At 38.5% G+C, this 25,494-nt stretch overlaps 1 protein-coding gene across 1 annotated transcript in view; it reads right to left on the reverse strand.

Moving 5' to 3' along the window:
• The window catches only part of LOC126470959 (Down syndrome cell adhesion molecule-like protein Dscam2), a 242,310-nt gene extending 220,086 nt beyond the window's left edge, over positions 1-22,224 (reverse strand). Inside the window, exons 1-3 of the mRNA XM_050099008.1 lie at positions 21,945-22,224; positions 21,608-21,846; positions 16,845-17,082 (exon numbers count right to left, since the gene is read on the reverse strand). Of these exons, the coding sequence (XP_049954965.1) occupies positions 16,845-17,082; positions 21,608-21,846; positions 21,945-22,224 (757 nt within the window). The remainder of the gene's footprint in view (positions 1-16,844; positions 17,083-21,607; positions 21,847-21,944) is intronic.
• Between the last annotated feature and the right edge of the window lie 3,270 nt (positions 22,225-25,494).

Consider the following 25,494-nt stretch of genomic DNA (forward strand, 5'->3'; position numbering starts at 1 on the left):
TGGAACAGCCATACTGCCTTTGGTACACAGAATTAACGGGCATGACAAGGAAGTTTAAATTTAAGTGTATTTGTGTAACTTTTACTGTGATTTAATGATCTGGGATGATTAATATTCAGTGTCCCGGATAGTAGAATTTGGGAACAGATCTTAAAGTACTCTGACCCATCACATCTCCCAGTGTTGCAAATCTTAGAGCAATACGATCTATGTACCACACAGGCCAATAAGTTTGACCAGGCCCTGATTTCTCAGGTCGAGTCATTCCTTGCTCATGACTGCCCCAAGCAGCCACAACAATGAGCATGTACACAACCACATGCAGCCGGCCCAAGTGGCCGTGCGGTTAAAGGCGCTGCAGTCTGGAACCGCAACACCGCTACGGTCGCAGGTTCGAATCCTGCCTCGGGCATGGATGTTTGTGATGTCCTTAGGTTAGTTAGGTTTAACTAGTTCTAAGTTCTAGGGGACTAATGACCTCAGCAGTTGAGTCCCATAGTGCTCAGAGCCATTTTGAACAACCACATGCACAGCCACGTCGACATTTAACAGGCCTGTGAGATTAGTGACGTCTTGCCCTATATGTTTTGCTCGCCATAAAAGACAGCATTGCCAATCACATAATGCAACACGTTACACGTGTGAAAAAAAAGGTCATATCCAAGCAGTTTGTTTGCAACGGCACAAAAACACCAATTTTGCCCGCTCCCAGAAAAAACAGGCTTGTGCACATGCAGTGAATGCTGTGTTTTCCAAACCTACAGCAGGTTCTGACAAAAGTAAAATTAAGGTTGTGCTTCCTTCTCGCCCTAGCGCTGTGCAACGACGTTCTAACAAACTATTTGTCTCATTACGAATTGCTGGCCATCGTGTGAACTTTCAGTTCACACAGGTGCCTCAGTAACTTAGCTTAAGTGTGCCATGTACGAACAGTTGGGCTCACTATGCTTTTCTCAATCTAGCAAGCACCTCACTACTTACAATAGACAGGAAATTACACTACTTGGACAGTGTAGTTTGCCTGCCACTTACAAATCTCACACTAGGATGGTGAATTTTACTGTACTGAAATCAGGAAAAAGTGAGAATCTAAGTAGGGGAACAAGGACGGCATCATTGCGTTTTCTTAGTGCAGGTTGCCTACATCAGGGGCAAGTATACACTCAAGTGCAAACCTATTATTCTCTTTTGATTGACAGATAATGACACCCTGGGGATAATCCACCCTTCTGATTGAAAGTTCTCCCACCCCTCTCACTCTTTCTCCTCCTGCTCCGCGTCTTCCCAACCTCTCAGGAAACCTCCATTCCACCCCTCTCCCCTCGCTGATAAGGTGCACTTTCTGGCCTGAGTTATTCGCATTCCTCTCCTCCATCTGGGAATTGGCGGCTGTGTGATGGAGAGGAAGGATCTCATGACAGGAAATTCAATTACATAGCTAAAGGTACATCGTTTATTTATAAAAAAAAATCCAGTTTGCAGGGATTGGATTTCTGTTGCTCATCATTCTCTGGTGTTTGGGAAGATGCAGGACTCGTAAGAAGTAATTACATCGATCGCTTTTTTTTATTCTGTTGCGCAAGGAATGCCATCATGAAACAAATACGTAATCTTTCTTATCTATTATTCCTGTCAGTCGTTTATTACCACTCTGGTAGTAAGAATCTATGGATTTCGCTAATAATTATAACAACGCTGATCATTCGCACACCCAGTCAACCACATAAACAAATAGCGACTGGCATTCATCCCTCGGGTTTACTCGGCCCAGGTCGTATAGACCTGCCCCCTTTTGTCTGTGGGAAAGCTTTTAATTTCTAGATGCGACGGGTATCCCCCTGCCAGCATTCAAAAATCAACTTATGATTCTTTCAGGAATCAACTTAGAACGTGTTCAGAAATGTTCAAAAACCAATAAGGATGCATTTCAAAATCATATGAATAAATAATTGGTAGACCAGGCGCATTGAGAAACGAGGTTATTTTCCTCCAAGAATATGAATTTGGCGCCTTCTGAAACTGCATCCAGGGGCAGATAATCTGGTTTGCTCCCCCCCTCCCAACCACCAGGTTCAGGCCTGGTCATGGCCCATATGCTTAGTACTTGTACAAAAACAAACGACAGATTAATGATAGCTGCACCTGCAGCAGATGCAACTCCAGAGCACACATTGTAGGTGCGTGCGCTCTAGAAAGATGCAGTGGGTAGAGTCTGCACAGACTACCGTGGCTGGTAGATGTGCAGACGGCAGAGGATGTGTGAGGAGACATGTTGTGCGGGTTGCGTCAGGCATTATAGGGGAAATGCTGAGCACAGGAGGGGAAACGCCATTCTAAACTGAAGCCTATACCCACATGTTTGTAAGTATTAAGCAGGGCTCTCCAAGCCCACACTAGCATACTGATCATTCAGAACGATCTTTCACCTCTTCTCTACGAAAAGTTACCATCTAAAAAGAATTCCGCTGAAAAGGCAATGATTTATTTTCGCCTGGCTTGTTAACCATATGTAACTTTCAGAGAAGTGTCATGAGTGGCGAATTTTGTATTGAAACCAAACATTTCTCTTGTTGCCATGTTAAAATTTTCTTTTTTTTTGCCAAAATACAGCGCAGTTTACACCATCCCACCTCACTAACATGTGCAGACGCAATTGCGAGAGAGTTCTTAAACAGTAGTTTATTAAGTGAGACCCTGAGGAAAAGGAAGGTCAGTATCTTATGAAAAAGCGCATCCTCGGTACAAAATAAACTTGTAATGTCTTCACTTATATTTTTCCAAAATCCATGGATGTGCTATCTCAGATCAGCTTTCTTGAGATTGGTGACAGATAGAAATCTCCTCTCACATCTAAAGAAAAATTCAATATGTTAGCTAAATTTCATATGCAGCTACATATTATGTAATATGCCCCATGGCAAAATCCTAGTGACCCCAATTTTTAATTGCAAACTTTTCGAATTTCGAACAGTGTCTTATTTCCACGTAAATATCACAATACCTTTGACCATTAATGAAATTATGGGCACATCAAAATGAACCTTACATATAAAGCATCAAGTGAAGCAAAAATGAATTTAAATTTGACTGAACAGGTTCTGAAAAAGCGTTTGAAAAAGACTGTTGGGGGTGTGACTCGATTCTGTCATTGCTGACCAGACAAAAGGGGCAAACGCTGTTGACGTTCCCTTTTTGACAAACTAATGAATACGCCCAGCGGTTTGAACGTAAATTGGCCGCTGCGCTCGGTCACCTTATCCTGCATGGACTGTAATGGTCTTCAGGCATTAAGGACTGGACCCCAGAGCAACACTGAGAAACGAGTCACCCTGGCACATTTTGGATGATGCTGCATCCGCTGTATACAGAAAGACCAAAGAAAGCTTCACAAGGCACTCAAAACCATGGCAGTGTGCCACTCCGGCTAGATGAGATACTGTGCAGATGGAGAGAAAACAAATGAGGTCGGCGACCACTGAATGAAATGATTTTTTTCAAGAATGTACATTGCATTGGTGCAAGTAATCACGAAAGCGTCAGACCTAAGAAATGAAAGTGAAACGTGGAATCTCTTGTAAAGTGGAAATGCTGCTGACGTGCTGCCCTAAGCCCAATGAATCCAGCAGCCAATGGCTGTTGAGCAGAGCAGTATGACGGCGAATCCAGTAGTGGAAACAAAAGGTGAACATTATAGATGCACCCTAAAAAATAAATACAGACAGAAGAGACTCTGTAGCACTATAGTGGTATTAACAGTTGGGTCACTGGTTAAGGTTTTTTTTAATTGCAGTTGTGTAGTGACAAAGAGTAATTGTAGTTGCAGCATTTTTGTAGAATTAGAATTTTTTTAAAAATAGAAACAGAAACAAATAATTAATACACATATGTATTGCTGTCCACAAAAATATGACTGTATGGCCTGTATTAGCATTCTGGATAATAGGATATAATATGAAGAACAAATAAATAAATGTGATTTGCCTAAGAGGTACCATTATTCACTGTACTGGTACCGGTACATATTTACAACGATATGAACTGCCAACGATTGACAGATCTCTACTATATTGCGTTTGCCTCCTCTTCACACAGGACAATGATGCAGTTGAATTCAAGAGCTAAGCTTATGTCTTAATCATAAAATGTCAAACATTGATTTAGAAGAAATAGGTCAAAGAGCGTCAAAAACAGAATTTGTCACTAATTATATCAAGCTTAAACGGCGATAAAAGGAGCGATGGTTTTCTGAAAAGATATTACTATGTTACCAAAGTTGATACAACATTCAAATGAAGGTTACAATTTACACTAAGAAATATGTTATGGACAATAGTGGCAATTGTTGGGTTGTTCCCAAAAATACTCATTTTAACATGTAAAAGTGGACTGAAACTATGGAACGACTGTTTTTAAACGGGGATGCTGTTGCCACAAATTTTGTAGGGAGTACTAATTTAGTTTACAACTGATAAAATAGTAGTAATTTGGTGCAGCACTCAAAAATGTTCGAAAACACGCAGTATATTACGATATACAAAACACTAAAATATTATAATCTAGAATCTCGAACTGGTGCCATATGGCATATGAAGTGCCACACCAAGGAAAATCGGAATGTCGGCTTAAACATGTAACTAAATGTTCGATATATGGGGTGAAGCGAAATCCGCGCACTCCGCCTTCGCAGCGCGATTCCTCACATGCCACTGATAAAAAAATGTCTCTCACAATATTTCGTCCGGCGAGTACATCCAGTAGGAAAAGGACATTCTGTAAGATGTGAAACCTGTTTTCTTTGTATCCTTCTCCAATGGTCCCATAGATTAGTACCAACTATTATTCTTGCCTCGTTCAGATCCATTACATTTCGTTAGGGCCTTACATTACCGGTAGGACTAGCAATGTGCTTTGCGAATAATGTCCTAATTCAGTTACTATTTGTATGTGTTATCACCATGGTCCCACTAATTATGCCTTTCGACACTGAGTCTGGTAATTGCACACTGTTTAGTATGTATCTCAATGTATTATTATTATTATTATTACTATTATTCTATTGATGAGATTGTGGAAACATTACATCTATTAGTCCGCAGCTCGTGGTCGTGCGGTAGCGTTCTCGCTTCCCGCGCCCGGGTTCCCGGGTTCGATTCCCGGCGGGGTCAGGGATTTTCTCTGCCTCGTGATGACTGGGTGTTGTGTGATGTCCTTAGGTTAGTTAGGTTTAAGTAGTTCTAAGTTCTAGGGGACTGATGACCACAGATGTTAAGTCCCATAGTGCTCAGAGACATTTGAACCATTTTTGAACATCTATTACCACGTAATTCAAAACCGAACATTTCACAATTAGCAGTGTCGGGATGAATCACGGAGAACAATATCCGTCAGAGGGGTAATGTGCATTAGGTGTAACAGCGTGCAGAACTGATGGTGTGTTTATACTGTATGCGCTTTCCACCAGACAGGGACTAGTTGTGAGTGGTGTAACGCACCCATGACAGACTCCCATGTACATGCGTACACATATCTAATTTTCTCATTGTGAAGTCTAAACCAGTGTGGCAGATGTATGGCATACACAAAGGATGAATCTGTGGATATGCTTTTGGTCCTTGGTGCATCTGATAACTGGGATGGCGTTGCCACTCGTGAACATGCTACTAGATATCCTCGTCAACGCCATCCAGATAAACATGTGTTTCGTCATCTCGAGCTGTGCCTTTGGGAGTCAGGTTCTCTCCTTCCATCATCGCCTGACAGAGGTCATCCACAGACTCACCATACTCCAGCTACTCAGGAAGCTGTTCTGGAGGTCATACACTAAGAATCTAAGCGAAGTACACATAGTGTAGCAAGGCAGCTGCGTGTCTTGCAACGCATGGTCGTTAACGTGCTCCACAAGCATGGACTGCAACCCTAACACTATGCCTTCACAAAACACACGCATCCTGCAGATCGCCATCAGCGGATGCAATTCTGTGAATGGTTCCACCAACAACAGAAAGCAAACGTTAACTTTGTGAACACTGTAATATGATTCGGATGAAGCAGCATTCATTCGTGAGGGTGTCTTCAATATGCACAACGCCCACTATTGGTGTGAGGATAACCTGCACGTCACCAGCGACCGTGGATATCAAGTTCGCTTTGGTATCAACGTCTGGGCCGGAACATTGGGCGACAGGTTGCCTGATCAGTCGACTACATGAAGGTATCATGCATTCCTATCAAACTATCTGCCTGATGGGCTGGAAGATGTTCCACTACATGTTCAGCAGAGGATATGGTTTCAACATGATGGTGCACCTCCACACTCTGGAATTAATGTGCGACAGTACTTGGACAGAACATTGCCGGGGAAATGGCTCAGACGTGGAGGTCCAGTTGTATGGCTACCGCGTTCACTTGACCTAAATCCCCTGGATTTCTTCCTGTGGGGACACCTAAAGGAGCACGTGTACTCTACTCCGCTGACGAATGTGGAAGAATTGCTAGCGCGTGTTCATGCTGCTCTTGTTACTGTGCACACAGCTTTGCTGCGAAGGGTCCAGAGCTGTACGATCCAGCGGGTTGCGCAATGTTTGGACGTGCAGGGAGGTCGCTTTGAGCATCTGTTATTCTGAGGACAACGTATTCTGTTGTGAAGGTCATGCGTTCATTAATATGGACATTATTATTGTCACAGGTTGCTAACGTGCGACATCTGAGCGCTCATATTACATGTAATATCAGTGACAAGTAGATGTTGTGTTATTGTACTGTGCTATCATCTTTAGCGCCTCGAAAGAGATATTGTTTTTGTAGTTGTTCTGTCCTATGACATGTCATTTGTTTAAACTGTGTATTTCTTATTTGTCTAACCACGTATTTGTTATTTTCACCGTTACACGATGTTGTAAATTTAGGATACATCTGACCTAAGAAACGGTGTATATTACAGAATGAAATTAGAAAAAAAAAAAAAAATGCGCCCCAACCCACGATCGAACATTCAACCTCCTGCATGCTAACCCAAAATTGTATCCACTGCACTAACTGTACAGCACGACTGGTTTGCGCTGACAGAGGGTCTTAACCTACACGTGGTTACAGTGTCGTCAGATTGCCACTCTAACGTCCTTTTTCTGCCGGCTGAGAGACATTTTTTTGTCGCTGGCATGTGAGGAGTCAATCTGCTAGGCCCGAGTGCACGAATTTCGCTTCGCCCTGTATATAGTTCTTTCACTTAATTTTTGTACTGTGTTTTTAAGTCGCCATTGTTGGCAGTGGCCAGAAACAACACTTTAGTGACCTGAAATCGATATACTTTTAGCGACTTCAGCTGATCCAAAACTAGGCAGCCGAAGTTTCACGACCTTGTGAATAAACAGTACACAGTGTGTCAAAGATGAACAATATAGCATCGGTTAATCTCATTCAACACAACGACACTCGTAGAGCAGTAACGAAGCATGGCTTTTGATTCGGGCAGTTGAGAATATTGCCCCTGAAAAAAGCGAAAATGTTTAGAAAATGGTATTAAACAATTAAAAGCATGTTTGAAACTTAACATATTTCTGAAAATCTAGAAAAATTGAAGCTTTCAAACAAAACTGACAATGCCATGCACGCTATGGACTACGACTTTTATAAAAACGAGTGTACCAGTACTAATTTTTCAGAAACCGTGTAGGACTGTTATTTTTCAGCTGATTGACTATTTTGCACAAAGGTCTTGCTGGGGCTGAAACATATGTCCCTACTGTATAATATGGCCACATTCTTCAGGGCCCATTCCAACAATTTCCCCTACAAAACAATTACCTCCACGCATTCTGTCTGTAAACAACAACAGTGGATATGGGGAATTGACAGATGAAAGAATGGGTCTTTCTTACAGCACTGTTCTGCAAAATTTCATATGTGTGTTTACGACAGTCCAAATCAGGGTTGCTAAACGTATGAGTTTCCTCGTACAAATACGAGATTTGTTGTCTGCTACACAAGGTACGAGGAGACGGTGAGGCTCATACAGTTATGTACGAGATTCTAACGTAGGAAATTTTATAACATGATTTTTTTATTGTGGGCAACATTTATAGCGTAAAAGGGTCTTTACACTTTGGCTACATTGGGTGTGCTATATGAAAAGTAGACGCATTGGGTATTTTCGCGGATTTTTTCATTTTAATGTATCTTTTAAAGTTTTCCTAGTTCCCTTAGCTCCCTCAGTGTTCCTCGAAGCTCGTCGGCAGAGTCTGGAACGTTGCGTAGTTTTGCGCACTGCTACCAGCGAATGCGATTTGGAATGTGTGGCACTACAATGAACAGAAGCTCCGTGTGCAGTGGACGCGACAGTGTTTAAGATGATGATAGTGATAGTGATGATGATGATGATGACACTGGAACCTAGAGTCCAGAAGAATGTAATGTCTGCGACTGACTTGTTAGTGATTATATCCGTTCTGAGTATTAAAATAAATTTTTACATGGTTTTCTATGTAATTATGTCTCACTCATTGAATAACTGTCACACATTATGATTTACTTTCGTCTATATTTAATCTTCATTGATATAAAAAAGTACTGTAACTTAATATAAACTTTGACAAATACGCTCTTTCAGCAAATGTGTTTACTTTCATGCTGCTTGCACCACAATAAGCGAGGACGGCGTACCCATTGGCAATAGTGCAAAGAAGCCATTCCGCTGTTACATTCTGGCTTTTGCTTCCGTTCCTCCTTGGCTCACTTCCCCCTCATCCCAGGAAACTTCCTGCCTTGGGCATGGATGTGTGTGATGTCCTTAGGTTAGTTAGGTTTAACTTGTTCTAAGTTCTAGGGGACTAATGACCTCAGAAGTTGAGTCCCATAGTGCTCAGAGCCATTTGAACCATTTGAACCCAGGAAACTAGAAAAACTTTACAAGGAACAGTGGCCCATGGCCATGCGTATTATAAGTTACACTTCTAATTTTCATGGAAATGGCACATGCGCAACAGATTGTTACACAACAATTCAAAAACTGTTAAATGTACTACTCAAGGAGAATAGTAGATCTATTCTCCATAATAATACATTAGACTCGTTCATTTTCTCAATATGGCGCAATATTGTCTAAAATTAGTGCTTCTGTTGGTAGATTTTTGTACTTTTCAGTTACAATTTAAAGTTCTAAAATTCCGACAAACACAACATGCCTGTGACTTTCCTATTACTAAATAAATTAAATGTTTTACTTTAATAATGACATCAATCAATGTTTATTTATTTGCAACTCATAAAAAAATAAGTAGTTGAGAAAGCCTATCTCTAGAATTCATTTTAACTAAGTTTCGAATTTTGCACACTAAAGTGCGTGACAATGAGCTCAAGAAAGTCCAATGGAAACAAAATAATTTTTTTTTCTCATTGATATTAATTTTCGTTTCAGTGGCCTTCAGTCACACAAAAATTGGAATCGTATACTTGAAGTCTAGCCTAAGCTATCCCTAAATAATCATGTCATTGAAAAGAAAAAGCAATCTACCCTGTGGATAGTTAGCTGGGAATCCGCGAGGAACAAATTCAGTTCTTCGTATTTATCGTCTGTGGCTATCGCAAAAGGGAAAGTAGTACTCAGTCGAGAATAGAAGGCCCCTTCCTCCGACGTTTACCAACAATTACCGAACTTAAATCGTAACGCTGCCGACACATGCACTCGAACAATGCGTGGTGTGGTATTACTTCAGTAGGTATTTCATAACGAAGTAGCCACACATTTGAACATGAACACATATGCAACGCTCTTTAACGAAATCAGGCGATCGTTACGGCGCTCTGAGCTCACAGTGCATCAATAGTTCAGCGAAGGTGTGTTTCCGGCACTGACAACAGCCCGCCTCGCCATTTGTGGTACCTACTTTTCTTTGTTCCATACATCTAGTATTGTGTCTTTTGTGTAGTTGTTCGTGCTACCTATTTACCTATAATTATGAGTAATTGTGAGGAAGACAGTGATTGTTGGTGGCTGGACAAAAAAAGGAAGGTAACACATTATTGCAGCATCGCTCACAAAATTTTAGACATCATTGGTAAAAAGGATCCGGCATTTAAGGACTGGCTTTTGTCAGACACCAATGATTCAACTAAAGCCTAGTGTGCATTTTTCCTGGGAACATCGACGAAAGCTGAAATATCTAATTTGAAGACTCACGCCACTACCCAAAACATATAAATAACAAACCAGGTTCTAGAGTAAAAACGCAAACATTAACATCGCTTGGATTCCAAAAAACTGCAATTCCACAAAATAAAGAAAAAGCACGTGCAGAAATTAAACTTGTTGCTTTTTTTTTGCAGAGTATAACATTGCATTTTCGGTTGCTGACCTTTTGATACCTGTATTAAAAGAAGTTGCGCTGGATTCAAAATTAATTAAGGAAATAGAGCTCAAAGGAACTACAGTAACAGCAGTGGTAAAGAACGTTCTTGCAGAAGGTCATAAAGCAGAATTAGCCCAAAAACTACAAAAAAAAATAAATCTTCTGTCATGACGGTCGAGACAACCGACATTACGGCCAAACTGCTTGCCTTGTGGTACGCTATTTTTATCAGAAGCTCAAAAAATATGTAGCACATTTTGGGAGTTGCACAAAATTTTTAAGGAAAGAACCGATGCTGATGATATTCCCACAGCCAGTGCCGTGATTTTATACAGATCTCTTATCGATTCATTCACCAACTATAATGTCCCACTAAAAAACGTTTATAGGCTTTGGCTCAGGGGGGTGTAACGTCATGATGGGTGAAAACTACTCCGTAAAAACTAGATTACAACGTGATTTTAAAGGTATCACAATAGTGACATGTATTTGTCACTCAGCCCATTTTCGTGCTAGCGAAGCATGTAAACAGTTACCTGAAAGTGTAGAGCAACTAGCTCGTGATATTTAGAACTTTTTTAAACACCGTGATAAACGCCAGTTTGACTTTCGTAACTTCCAGTCATTTGTTGAAGTGCAGCCACACAAAATTCTTAAGCCATCTCAGACAAGATGGCTTTCATTGTCAGCAGTGGCGGAAAGAATATTAGAGCAATCGGAAGCCCTACATCCATTTTTTATCAATTTCACAACAAATTGTGCACATAAAGCCAAAGCCGAGGTGCGAATCGAGCAGTATTTAATTCTGAAAAACTCAGAAGCGCAGTAAACAAACTTTATTTTTGTTTCCTTGCATGGTCGCTCTCATTATTTAATAAATTCAGTCTGGAATTTCAAAGCTAGAAAGTCTTTATTCACAATTTACATGAGAAAATACGTGAACTTAACAGAAAATTCTATTGCGTTATTTGCAACGCGAATACGTCACGGGGCCTAATTTAGGTGAAATAGACCCCGAAAGTCAGCGACATCATCTCCATGACACTGAACTCTGTCTTGGCGTAAAAGTTCACGAGCTCTTAAAACATACGGATGTGGTCATACATCCTGCAGATATTGAACAATTATTTTCATGTTGCAGAAATTTCCACAAAGTTGCTGCCACAGAAATTAAAAAAAAAAAAAAGAAAAGAAAAACGATACAACATGGAGGACCCTGTCTTGTCCAAGTTTCAAGTTTTCAAACAAGAAGCCGGCCGCTGGTGGCCGAGCGGTTCTGGCGCTACAGTCTGGAACCGCGCGACCGCTACGGTCGCAAGTTCGAATCCTGCCTCGGGCATGGATGTGTGTGTTGTCCTTAGGTTAGTTAGGTTTAAGTAGTTCTAAGTTCTAGAGGACTTATGACCTCAGCAGTTGAGTCCCATAGTGCTCAGGGCCATTTGAACCATATTTTCAAACAAGAATTAGCAATCTCTCACAATTTTAGGAGCCGTTTCCCAACACTAATGTCTCTTATTGAAGTGGTTCCGCTTATAATTACACCAGATGATCACGCAAAGAAACAAATAATAGACGATCAATGGAGACGGCTGCCGAACGCACAAGCTCGATATCCTGAAGGACTGAAGTAAATTAGTGAGCCAGAAAAGTTTTAGGATCTTTTACTGAAAACTGAACATTTTTCTGAGTTGGTTCTTTTTGCTCTAACTACACTGTCTCTACCTCAACAAATGCTGACTGCGAGCGAGTTTTCAGTAAGGTTAACTTGATAAAAATAGACATAGGAAACCGGCTAACTGTGGGATGTGTGAAAGGGACACTTCTTGCTGCAGAGAGCGTAAAAAGGACCAACGCGTACTGGAAATTGCGTCAATTTTGAACCGACAAAGACATGTATAGCCGCATGACTAGGGAAAAATTGTACGGCAACATGGTACGAGGGCTGGAACTTTAATAGTGGCAACTATTTATTTACAGCTTGTACCAAATAGATACGTGTTTCAAAGTTTTACTGGTCTTCAAAGTAGTCACCAGCATTGTGTATAACCCGTTGCCAGCGATGTGGAAGTCGTAGGATACTCTTAGCAGTGCCAGTTGTGTTGACAGTTCGAGCGGCGCGGGCTACTGCCCGACAAATTTGTAGCAGTTCTGAAGCGAATGTAGCGAAGTGTTTCCTTCAGTTTAGAAATCGAGTTGAACTCACGAGGGCTTACGTCAGGGAAGTGCAGTAGGTGGTATAGCACTTAGCAGACCCAGCAGTCAAAGAAATCAGTAACAACTTGCACTGTACATGCTTGAGCATTGTCCTGCGAAATGATGGTCAGCAGTGGCGTAGCGTGGTTGTAAAGGTTGCGGAGACTCTGCAGATATTATAGGGGGACAAAATACTACAATAAACAATAATTTGAACAAATGAAACAAAATGCGTCAAATAAAACAACAACAGCTACCACTACCACTACCACCTCCACTGATAATAATAATAATAATAACTAACTTGTTCAAGAAACGACGACAAATCTGTAGAATTCCAGCAGCAAGAGAAGAAGCACTTACATTTTCTTGTACACAAGTGCAATGCGCCTGTCTTTTCTTTCCACGAATAAGTATATAACTCGGTGTACAAAGATCTGATCACTGGATAGCTCTCCAAGTAGTGTCTCTTCTATTGCTAACGTGCTCAAACACGACAGCCGGATGTTGGACATTGAATTCCTTAAATAATTCTTCACTCGTTTAAGAGCACTCATGCTTCGTTCACTGCTTGCTGTAGTTGCGGATAGGGTCAAAACCAAACGCAGGAACTTCGTTGTTTCTTCATAAACGGAGTCCAAATCATTGTTGACAATGTACTTCAAGAGGATTCTTGGAGATAAGTGTTTTTCCTCATCAGCGTTTATGTTACACAGTTCATTTTCAAGTTGTTCTTGTTTGAAAAAAGGGTACTGTGCTAACAATTGAAGCAGTTTCAACTTTGGGAATTCTTTTTGATAGTTCAGGAAACAGTTTTCGTTCAAAAGTTCAACAAACTGAATTTGGGGAAAGTCTTTAAGTCTTCTTTCCATCTGAACAATTTGCAAATCCAGTATCTCGTAAGTGCCCTGAGAGATGTCTTTTGACTGTCACAGAATGATAAGTTGCCATTCGAACACAAGCTGCATTTAATGCATTAATCAACGAATGTTTCCGTTCTTAATTGTCATAAGTTTCTCAGAACAGTTCTTATTTCGTCGTGTCAAGCAGTTATACTGACAGATTTTGACTGAAGAAAATTAAAGAGATGATCAAAACACCCTCGGTAGAAGCAAAGCAAGTAGACAAACGCAGGATCATCCATCCGTCGTTTCGTTCCCACAGCACAGCTCAAACATTCTGGATCCCACTGAGAGTCTGTATCATCAAATATATAATTAAAAACACTATATAGCCCTGAGAAATGACTAGATGTTCTTCAAACTGCCTTGGAACGAAAGTTCCAGCTAGTGTTGCTTGCATGTGGCAGTTTAAATCCGTTCCCAGTTAGCAATATAGTTCGATTGATGATTTGCTGAAAAACGCATGGAATGCAGTAAGATCACTTACAAACATGCGTACTTGTATGATTTTGGAGGCGTGTAACAGTACCAAATTCAGCTGGTGTGCGTAACAATGAATAAACAGCGCATAGGGACAGAACTGCTTCACCAATTGTTGTAGTCCACTTTCCCTGCCCGCCATTACTGAAGCGCCATCATATGTTTGATTAACCACTTTTCCTTCCACACTCATTCTTTCAATGCTGCATGAATAATGTTTGACAAACCTTCAGCAGTTTTATCTCCAGAAACATCGTAAAATCCAACGAATCTTTCCTCAATTTTGTCTGCAATAGAGTACCTGAATATTATACTCATTTGAATCTTGCATGACACGTCTAATGTTTCATCAGCCTGAATCGAAATGAAATTGCAGTTCTGAATTTCAGATTTTATCTTCTCATTAACTACCAGAGTTATCATTTCTATTACATCATTCTGTATATCTGGAGAAGTTCCTTTAAAGGTTGAAGATGATGACAGATGGTCTCGGATTAACTGCTCTCCTTGAGCTAGTAAATCCAACAGTTGCCAGATAGTTACCTATGTTGCTGGAGGATTCGCCTTCTCGATGACCGCGAAAGGCTAGTTCTTGTTTACAAAGAAATACAATTGCCTGAATAAGACGAGCCAATACTCTCCCGCAGGATGCAACTTGTTTGTTGTATTTTATTGCTGTCAGACGAGCGGCTTCAGAAAGGGCGTGCTCAATTTTGCTTTTGCCCAGTAACTGAAATGATTCTTTGTTCTGCAGGTGACGTTTTGATATCCGATGCTTTTGTGCTTTCCTGTCAAAGTTCTTTATTGTACAAATGCCCTCATTGCATCATTCCTTTTCACCACCGAACAGAAAACATATATAACAATATAATCCGTTATTAACTGCATTCGCAGTCAGCAAAGCATACTTTTCGTACCAAGCTTTCTGAAAAGTGCGTTTTTGTTTGGCTTCACTTAAAACTACGCTGAGTGTAGGAGTAGGTCGTTTGTCCTTCAATTCGAACTTTTCTATGTACGTCAATCTAGAAAAAGGCCTATTTAATAAAAATTCTGTAAGGTGTTCAGTTGCTGGCTCACTCACGTTGGCGATACAACGAAAATATCCACAAAAACCACACAAGAATGACAATGAACACAAACCGCGCTGTTCACTTCCGTATTAAAAGCCAGCATAGCAGCGGCAGAGACTAGACTCGATACCTGCTAGCAGGTGCAGCGCACCGGCCTTCGTCGAAAAGGGAAAGTGGAGGGGAGCCGAGAAAGCCACTTACACAGCCGGGTAAGGGAAGGGAGGCAGAGACAGAGAGCAGTCGAGTCTCAAGCAGGCAGATACACCAATACTCAGGTTGCGGCTGCGCGGGCTACAAAACTAATGTCTTCGCACATTTAGTGCTCTTAGTAGAAAGTAGTTATATTTTTGTTATGAATTACTGTTGTATCTTTTTTAAGCAGGAATACAGGGGAGACTAAGTCTCAAAGTCTCCCCTCACGCTACGCCACTGAATTGGTCAGGTCCTGCAGAAAGTGTCATCACTTCTGTCTCTATGCTGTTCATTTTTGGAACACAACCTACGACCAGCTTTTGCAAATCCTTGTTACTTCCGAGAGTGAAATAAAATTATATCATAGGTGTTAATCGATATTAAGCATTCACGCATTCCAGTACGTCTCATCTCACCGCCACTATCCCTTCCTCCCGCCCTCCCTCTCCCATGGCCCAAACAGCCGCGACGAGTAATGTGTCCAGAATTTGGTTCTATAAAATATGGCCACTGTAACATTTTATTTGTTGAATTCAAAATTTTTAAATTTACGAATGCCTGCTAAATGCACACTCATTGAATATCTTATAACATTTTAAATGCTTGATAAATGTACGAGGTTTGAAAACCAAAGTACGAGATTTTTAGTTGTTTATGTGCGAGAAAAAAAGTTCTATGGTTGGGAGCCTTGGTTCAAACGCAGTTGCGCTGCAGGCAATGGCGCAGTTTCCTTAAACGATGTGGCAATCCCAGAAACGTACCTGAGGCCTACACAGTGGTAGTTATAGCTGTAGAAGTTCCCTTCTGTTCATCTGCATCATTGTAGAATTGCTGAAATTTGTGGTTTGGTGGACTCATAAACAATCATTTCCCGAAGTGTATAGGAATTCACTACTGGTAATCAGTAGACTGCTTGTACCCCAGATTCAGGGGGGAGATGCAAGTCCCTATCTTCGCCCCTCTATAGCTCCACTTCGCAGATGTACATAATTGTCTTAGATTTGTCTAGAAGGTGCCCTCTGTTTGTCACAGATAGAAGGGACAGGATGATCAGACAGAGCACAATTACAATAAACATGAGCCCATATTAAAGTACCACGCACACTGACCAACTTTTAAGAATAATAATGAGTCTATGTGAATGTTGACTTTCCCGGCATATACTGCTGACGAAATGTTCTCAGGCTTCCGTCTAGGTTACTGCACTGTCATTCCATTATGTTTCAATGAGTCAGTCTCATCATCTTCTGGTGACTTAGGTGGAAGATGTGTGAGAGTGAAACTCTCCAAAATACCATGGAATTTTAGTACAGCATCAGAAAATTTTGTCATTATGAGCTTATTCATTTAATCACAGACATTTTTGCTCAGTGTAATGTACTGACAATGAAAATGATAGACTGTGAAAAAAATAATCTCTCGTTTTGTCAATATACTTTGTATAGTCGTCATTGAACTTATTTTTCACTCTTACTTAAATAAGTGCCTACTCTCAACATAATTTCTTTGCAAAATGAAACAATAAGATGCTTATCAAAATGAGTGTGTTGGACTGGAGAGTCTCTTGTTTCCATTAAATTTTATGAAGGGAGTTGATAACAGTTACATATATTATACTGAATGCTGAGTTAGTAAGTCAGTTCAAAGACAATATTTTGACTCACCATCTTCATCTGTTGCTGCAATAACCTCTTGACTTCGTGGACCAGCGCCAATTTTGTTATAAGCCTGAACTAACACCGTGTACTGGGTATACTTCTGAAGATTTGTCAAAACATATTGCAAAGGCGTGTCAGGAGGCATATCGTAAGTTTTATAGTGATATGCTTCCGTTGAATTTGATTTTTTGTATCCAACATAATAACCTATTATTTCACCATGTTGAAGATACAAATCAGGAGGCTGTAACAAACACATCTTAATTTTATTGTCTCTTAAAAACAATATGGTATGATAAAGTGTCATACCTTGGAACAATTTTCAGACTTTTGCCTCTAGCTAGCCCTGTTATTTTGGAAATGATAGTGTTCACTTTATGTGTACTGCAGTCTTTTTCAGAAATTACAAAAACTACTCCAGAAAAGTAAAGTTTTTCCAAATTTGAAAAACTGTTCCAAGGTACATTATGCTCATGTACCTAGGAACAGATATTCTATTCAAATTTAAAAATGATGCAAGCCAGAAAGTCTTGCCAATTCTGTGCTTTTTAGTCTGTGTGTTACATTATTATTCTGCTACACACCAACAATCAGTAACTGAAATGAAATTAAGAAAAAGTATTACCAGAACACAGTGTCAGATTCAAATAATTTTCAAACAGAAGCTACTGGCAGCAAACACAAATTTCCAGTTTTCAGACAGGCAAAATCTTAAAACATTAAAAAACTCTGTTAATTTGCAAATATCATGTATTCTGTAGTAGGTGACCTTCAGTTTCAAGGTACAAGATCATGGATGATCAGTGAAGTGTGCAGAACTGTCAATATGCTATGTAACTAGTTTTTAAGTTATACAGAATACTATTCACCATAAAACATTCTAATTGAAAAATGAACAATATCATCCAAATAGCTTTAAAATATTATACAGCACTTAAATATGTAGAATTAATAATATTTACAAATGCTGCACAAAACACTGCCTCATGCCTCACAACAACACAGGAAGTGACAGAAACTGCTTATTGTGGTTTCTAGTGAATGTTTTCTTCATCACTGTACAAAAAGCAACAAATGAGAATGGCAGTGAGTGAAAGAGGTGTAGATGAAAAGCAGATTTTAACTGTTGTAGACTAGTTTTAAAAATGCTTTACAGTAATTTATAAATATGGCAGTGAAAAATTCTTGATGGAATATAAATAACAGAAGGACTAAAGGTATCAATGCATTATATAGTTGAGACATTAAGTGGTCAATAACACAAAAGAGAGACTGAAAGCACTGTTAAGCTGGTGGATGATGTCCTTCTTATGTTTACATCTACATTTACATACATACTCTTCAAGCCACAATATAGTGCATGGCAGAGGGTACTTTGTACCACTGCTAGTTATTACCTTTCTTGTTCAATTTCCAAACGGGATGAGGTAAAAATGACTGTCTATCTTCTTCTGTATAAGCCCTGATTACGCTTATCATCTAAATTCTAAAGAACAACTGGTGGTGAAATGTGGATTACCATCCATAGTAAGCTTATCAGTAAATCATATTGTTAAAATGTATTTCAGTACAAGCAACATTAGACTGGAGATCATGAAGAGCTGTAGTTATTTCTGAACAGGTTCTTACAGACTACAGAATTGGTTTTAACACTAACAATGTAATCAGGTAATCAAACAGGCAATAGGTAAGAGTAGGGGATGTTATAAGCTGAAGATAGTATCATTGAGACAAAAAGGCAAAAGTATTTGTCTATAATTTATAATTACAATTTATGTATGTGGTGCACAATTTAGCAAGTATGAGTTATTTCAAAATCAAATAATACAGTTTATTAAATCTAGTCTTTATGTAGGTCATTGAAAAACACTGCCATACTATTTGCCTGTGCTGCATATAATCTATTTCCAAAGCTGAAGTAATGTTAGTATTTGATTTTCAGTACAATATTCACAGAAATGAACCTTTCTGACACTGCAGAAGAATGTGAACCTCTGGCACCAATAGAGCACTGTCACTTAGCTGATTACACAGGTTCAAGTAAAACAAATTTATCCCCCAAAGCATTTGTACTCCTTTTCCAGACTCCTCAGATAAATGAAAAATTAATGCCAGTGGGAGAAAGTATATAGATAGAAGGATTCCAAAGACTGTAAGAAATGCAAGAATGTTACTGAATGTCAAACTATTTCATTGTTGTCATTTGAGCTGAAGCCTTGTATTCACACTATCAGTGAATGCACTTTGCCCAGTAAATTAAACACACCCAATGAGATGACTATCAAAAACTTGTTGTAGATATAAAAATTCACAATTGTGGAAAACACAGTTGTATTCTAGCTACACTAATAAGATAGTTAGAGATATGAGTGGAGAACCTTGTGTACTAGAAGCATTATAAATTACTTTATTAAAATTATTAAAATATTGATTGAAGAGAAAGGCATATAAAGTATTAAATCAATTTGTAATTTTTGGAATAAATTTCAGTACTGTAGAGAGGAACTGCATACCCAGAAAAATAAACTCAAAAAATGTGTGCTGATGTTATGAAAATTTGCTGAAGAGGAATACACACGAAAGATCGTTTCCACACAGGTTTTGTAGAGCACAAATAACACCAATACATAGTACCTTGAGCACATACAGTTATAAGTGATGTTAATGAAAGTATGACTTTCATAAAAACTGAAAATAATTCACCTTGAACACTTGTGTCAGTCTGGCTTGGGACTGTGACCGCAAACATGCCTCCTAGGGGTTCAAGTCAGGATATCAGGCAGACTACTCCTGTTAAAATATATTCTGTTTTAAATATTGTTATGTGGTATTAGTCCTGTGTATTCAAGTATCATTGATTTGTAGGATTAAACCATCACTTGCTTAATAAGAACAAAATCATACAAAAGCATCAATGGCATCCCATAGATTGACTTGCAGAGTCACAGTTCCATGTGTAAATATATGGAAGACTGTGTATCTTGCCTAAAGTCATCTCTTCAGTTAATGGTTGATGGATGGTAGGTTCTGGCTTTTTACTAAATCAAAACAAATTATCTGTCATGTTGTAAACTAACACTGGACACAGCCATGAAGGAAATCATATTACACTGATTGAATTGTGAATGTTCTCTCTTGTAGCAAATCAGGAGGAGTACATGGATGGTTGGTAAAATCACATAATCATCACCTTCATGAAACATTTCACACACAGTACTCTTGATATCACCTACGTCATGGCTGCAGCAACAGGTAACATATTGAAGATGGGATTGAAATTCTATTTTTTGAGTGCATAAGAGAAAATAATGGTAAATTCTGCATATTATAATCCTTGTCTGACATCTGCTGAAATGTCTGGATACTGAACCGCTACACAGTGGCTCTCAGAGTAGATATGTAGATGTAGTAAACGACTGCTGTTGCAGCAGCGAGATCATTTAGTCACTGATCACCTATATATGAATTTGACCTGCCTCACATCTTTCAATTGCCAATTGGTAAATGAGGCCTTAGTGCCATTAGTTCAAGTTATCTATCCCATCAGCATTCATTTACTGAAGTTCACATATGTAGTCTGCAGAGCTACTAACCAGGTTTGAGTCTCATCCTAGCACATTGTTTTAATTGGGCAGAAGATTTCGAAAAAGTACACACTCTGTTGCAGATTGAAGGATTGTTTCAGGAAACAATCTCCTTGGCTATGGCTAAACCATATATGCTCAGCATCCTTTCTTTCAGGAGTGCTACTAGCCTTATCAGGTATACAGAACGTCATGAAGTTTGGAAAATATGAGAGAGGTACTGGCAGGAGCAAAGATGTGAAGGTAGGTTGTGAGCTGTATGAGTAATACTCAACTGGCAATAGAACTGCCCATCAAAGGCAAGATCCAAGTTTGAGTACCAGTCTGCCTCACAGTTTTAATGTGGCTAGAAGTTTCAACACAGTGCACACTCCTTTCCAGAATGAATGATTCCTTCCTGCAGATAATCTCATGGCTGTACTTAAGCCATTTCTCTGCAATATCCTCCCTTCCAGAATTGATTGTCCCACAATGTATGCAGGAGGAATTGTGTAACTTTTGGAAAGTAGGAAACAGATATTGGCAACAGTAATATGGTGATGCCAGGAAAGGTTTTTTAAATATAAAACCTGTATTTGTGGGTAGGAAACAGCGTCTTGTCCCCTTGTCTTCAAGAAGTAACAAGGGAAAAGTACAAATCAAAATTCAGAAAAATGGGAAGCTAATAGAGGACTTTATGTATACAGTTGACTAATAGAGGTAACAATAAGTCAGGAATTACATCAGTTTATGAGACTTCAAGTTACTTATTCCTTATGTGGCTAATTTTTGCATCCCCTGAAATCAATTTTCCTCTGTTTTCATCTGTAATGACAAGGAAGAAGGATACCTTTGCTTCTATTTTATAACAAACTTTCAAACTTTTTCTAGCTTCCAGTCCCCTGATTTTATAGTAATTTGTAGTCATTAAACTTTCATACTAATGGTGCTTCAGAAGATCCATTGTGATACTGCTATATGTGTACTACAGTTTCGTAATGGTCCACTATCATTTCATTGTTTGGGGGGATCAAGTATTTCTGGTACAATATAGTTTTAACTACCATGAGATTAAATAAGAATGAATATAAAACTAAGATGCTATACATTTGCTCTTCCCTTTATCCAACAGTATTCCGTGCACTATTTACATACTTTCACAAAATATGTGCCAGTATAGCAAATGTTAATGAATTATTTACTCACCTTCCATGTGACAACAAGAGACATTGAATCTTTCATTTTCACCTTAACGTCTCTGGGTGGTGCCTCTGGAACCTCCTCCAGAGTAGTGACAGTAAGTATATCACTTGAATTAGACATACCAACTGAATTTTCAGCAAGCACTCTGATATTGTAGGTATGGGCAGGCATTAGGTCATTGATAGAGCCACTCAAAGTGTCCCCATCTACCACAACCTGAGCAACATTCTTGTACCAAGCAACTGTCAACAAACACATTTACTGCTCTTGCAACAGTACTTTGCAGTCACTATGGTAAGTTATAAATTATTTATTTTATTACAAAAATAAAACAACTTACCTGATGAATTTTTGTACTGAATAATGTAGGACTTGATTGGACTATTGCCATTGTATGGTTGTTCCCACATAAGATCCACTGAACGACTTGAGTAATTGCTGATATGCACATGTAATGGCGCTTCTGGAGGCTCTTGTACATATAACCACACCTCTGAACGGTCAGTGCCATATTTATTTTTTGCAACACAAACAAATAATGATGTGTCACCTTTGTCAACATTCTTGAAAGTCAAAGTTGAGAACATGCCTTTATCTGTATCATTTTCTAAGAGAGTCATTCTGGAATTATTTACCGGACTAAACTGCAGATCTCCTCGATACCACTTTATAGAAATTGGTGTATCGCCTTCCACAGTGCAGTCAATAGTTACAAAATTTCCTTTTATAGCTGTCACATTCTGAAATGGCTTCAAAAATTTTGCAGGCACTGAAAGAAAGCATAGTTGTTTGCTGGCATAATGAGTATCAAGTGTAGACTTAGGTGAATAAATAATGACATGAATGATAAGTAGCTTATGTGGAACTTACTATGTACAAACATTTACTAACCATATTCTTTTAACAGGTCACATCAAATATGAGCTTTATATATATACATGGTAGCAAAGGATGTCTCAAGTTATTCATTACTCTTAACATCAGATAATGTGAATTATAAATGCTAAATTGTGAAATAAATGTTCATTGTACTTATAAAATTAATGCATCACTAATGTTGTTGGTGCTTGTACTGGTCATGATCCCTGTTTATGTTAGAACCCTCTCAAATGATAATATATAAAACAGTTAAATTAACTTATCATGAAAAATTCTTGTTGCATATTGTGATCTCCCTAAGTGGTTCGCAGTGTGCACATAAAAATACTGTCCAAAATAGTTACTACAAAAGAGTGAAAAGCAACAATGTTTTTATTGAGTAATATTAATCTTAAAATATTGTATCTGTTGGCAGTGATTGAGCATGTGATATCTTAGTGACACTTCTGTTTAAGTGGAGGCTGCTCAATTCCACATGGATCTACCACACTGAACTGCAAAGTATTTAACAGACTGCCATGATTGTTATGTATTTGCCACTTTATCTCAGGAAACCTTTTATAACAAAATAGTCATTAGTAGAATATTGTGACATTAAATAATATTAATAGGAGCATATAGGCAGTAGCCAAAATAGTGCATCCATTAAAGAGCTGTATAAAATATTAGCTAAGGAAGTACCAGTTCAATAACACTAACACATAAAAGAACATAAAGTAAAACTTAAATCTTTGTATTAAGAAATCCTTTGCTGGCAAGGAAAACCCATCCTGGTAATTGTTCACATAACATAGTTATTCAGAGAGAAACCATGTTCACTGCTGATAATGAAATAGTGCATGAATTTATCAAAAAGATAAAAAATCTGTAGCAACTGCAACAATAGTTATTACAATGTGGACAGAATGATGACATAATTATGATAGTTGCAATGTTGCAGACCATATATTCAGCAGCCGACAGCTCCTGCAGAGAGTAAAAGAAGGATACCTTTCTTGAGAGTATTGAACAAATATGTAGAGAGATGTACATTCACTGAAAATATGTACCATGAAAAATATTGGCCAGAGAGAAAGAAAAACAACAGTATAAAATTTTGCAGTGCTATAATGTTCTGCGAGAGATCAATGAGATTTATGCCATTCACATAGTTATTGTAGTTGTGTTTAGCCCTGATTACATTAGATTAGATTAGATTAGTTTCAATTTTCATCCCATAGACCCAAAAATGAGATGATTCTGGTGGGTGTGGAACATGTCAGAAAGTATAACATAAAAAACATAAAACGTCTGAATATAATACTCATCATTTGTCAGGAGGTTACCAAAACAGGTGAATACATTACAGTAAACTGGAACTGTTAATATTTACAGAATTAATACACTGCTAGAATGAAACTTAGTTATGCACTTTCAATAAATTTATCATACACAGAATACCTAATCTTGTCTGTTGAGACCAAATGCTGTCAAAACTGAAATCAAACAGTCATTTTTACTTAATCTGATCTAACAGTCTCTGTTAAGATGTAATCTATAGAGTAAGTCTTTCAAACGTGCTTTATCTGAAACCAAGTTTTTAATAGTTGCTGGCAATTTATTGAAAATGTGTGTTCCTGAATACTGGACTCCTTTTTGGACAAAGGTAAGTGATTTTAGGTCTTTATGCAGATTGTTCTTACTCCTAGAATTGATACTATGTATTGAGGTATTGGTTGGAAACAGAGATATATTACTTGCAACAAATTTCATTAATGAATAAATACACTAAGAAGCACAGTGGTTAGAATATAAAGCCCCCTGAACATCTTTTTACATGATGTTCTTGAATTTACACAACAAATGATTCTATTGCATGCTTTTGCACGCTAAAAACTTTTGCTCGGTTTGATAAGTTGCCCTGGAATATGATCCTGTATGACATTATAGAATGAAAGTAACCAAAGCATGCAATTTTTTAAGTATTTATAGCTCCTACATCTGACATAATTCTCACTACAAACACACACTTGCTTCAGTGCTTCAGCAATTCTGTGTAATGCTCTTCCTAGCTTAATTTATTGTTGAGTTGTAATCTCAGAAATTTAACACTGTCAACCTCTTTGATCTGCATGTCTTCATGTATTATACACATGCTGGAAGGAAATCTCTTACAGGTTCTGCACTGCACGTAGTGAGTCTTTCCAAAGTTTGATGGCAGTGAACTAGCTTTAAACCATTTATTAATGTAAATGAAAATTTGATTAGCAGCCATTTCTAAATCTGACTTGCTACTTATTGCAATGTTTGTATCATCTGCAAACAAAACAAACTTAGCATATGGCAATGTAACAGATGAAAGGTCATTAATGTACACAAGATAAAGACGGAACCTTGAGGAACACTACATGTAGTTAATTCCCTCTCAGATAAAGGCTGACTGCTTACTGCACAGGTATTTTGCAATGAAACACTTTATTTCCTATTAATTAGATAAGACTCAAACCATTTCACAGCGATGTTGGTGACACCATTATATTCTAATTTACTTAAGGGATGCTGTGATTCACAAGCCAAAGCTTTTGACAGGTGGTAGAAAATGTCAGTAGCTTCTAAATTGTTATCTAATGAAATAAATACATTCTCATTGTATGTGTAAATAGCGTTTTCTATATCAGAGAACTTAAGAAACCCAAATTGGGACTTGAACAATTTATTATTTGCACTCAGATACTTAAGGAGATGCTTGATCACTACCTTTACAAACTCTTTTGAAAAGGCTGGCAAATGTGATATTGGCCAATTGTTTGATGGTATCTCTTTATCTCCCTTCTTGTAAAGAGGCTTAGTGTCATCATATTTTAGCCAGTCTGGAAATGTTCTGCTGATAAGAGATTGATTACACAAATAACTTAAGAAAGAACTCAACTCGCATGAGCACTCTTTGATTAACTTCATTGATATGTTATGATTCTCACTAGAATACTTAGGTTTTAAGGAGTTTATGATGGATACTACTTCTTTGAGAGAAC

Source organism: Schistocerca serialis, chromosome 3, assembly GCF_023864345.2.
Source record: "Schistocerca serialis cubense isolate TAMUIC-IGC-003099 chromosome 3, iqSchSeri2.2, whole genome shotgun sequence".
Lineage (NCBI taxonomy): Eukaryota > Metazoa > Arthropoda > Insecta > Orthoptera > Acrididae > Schistocerca > Schistocerca serialis.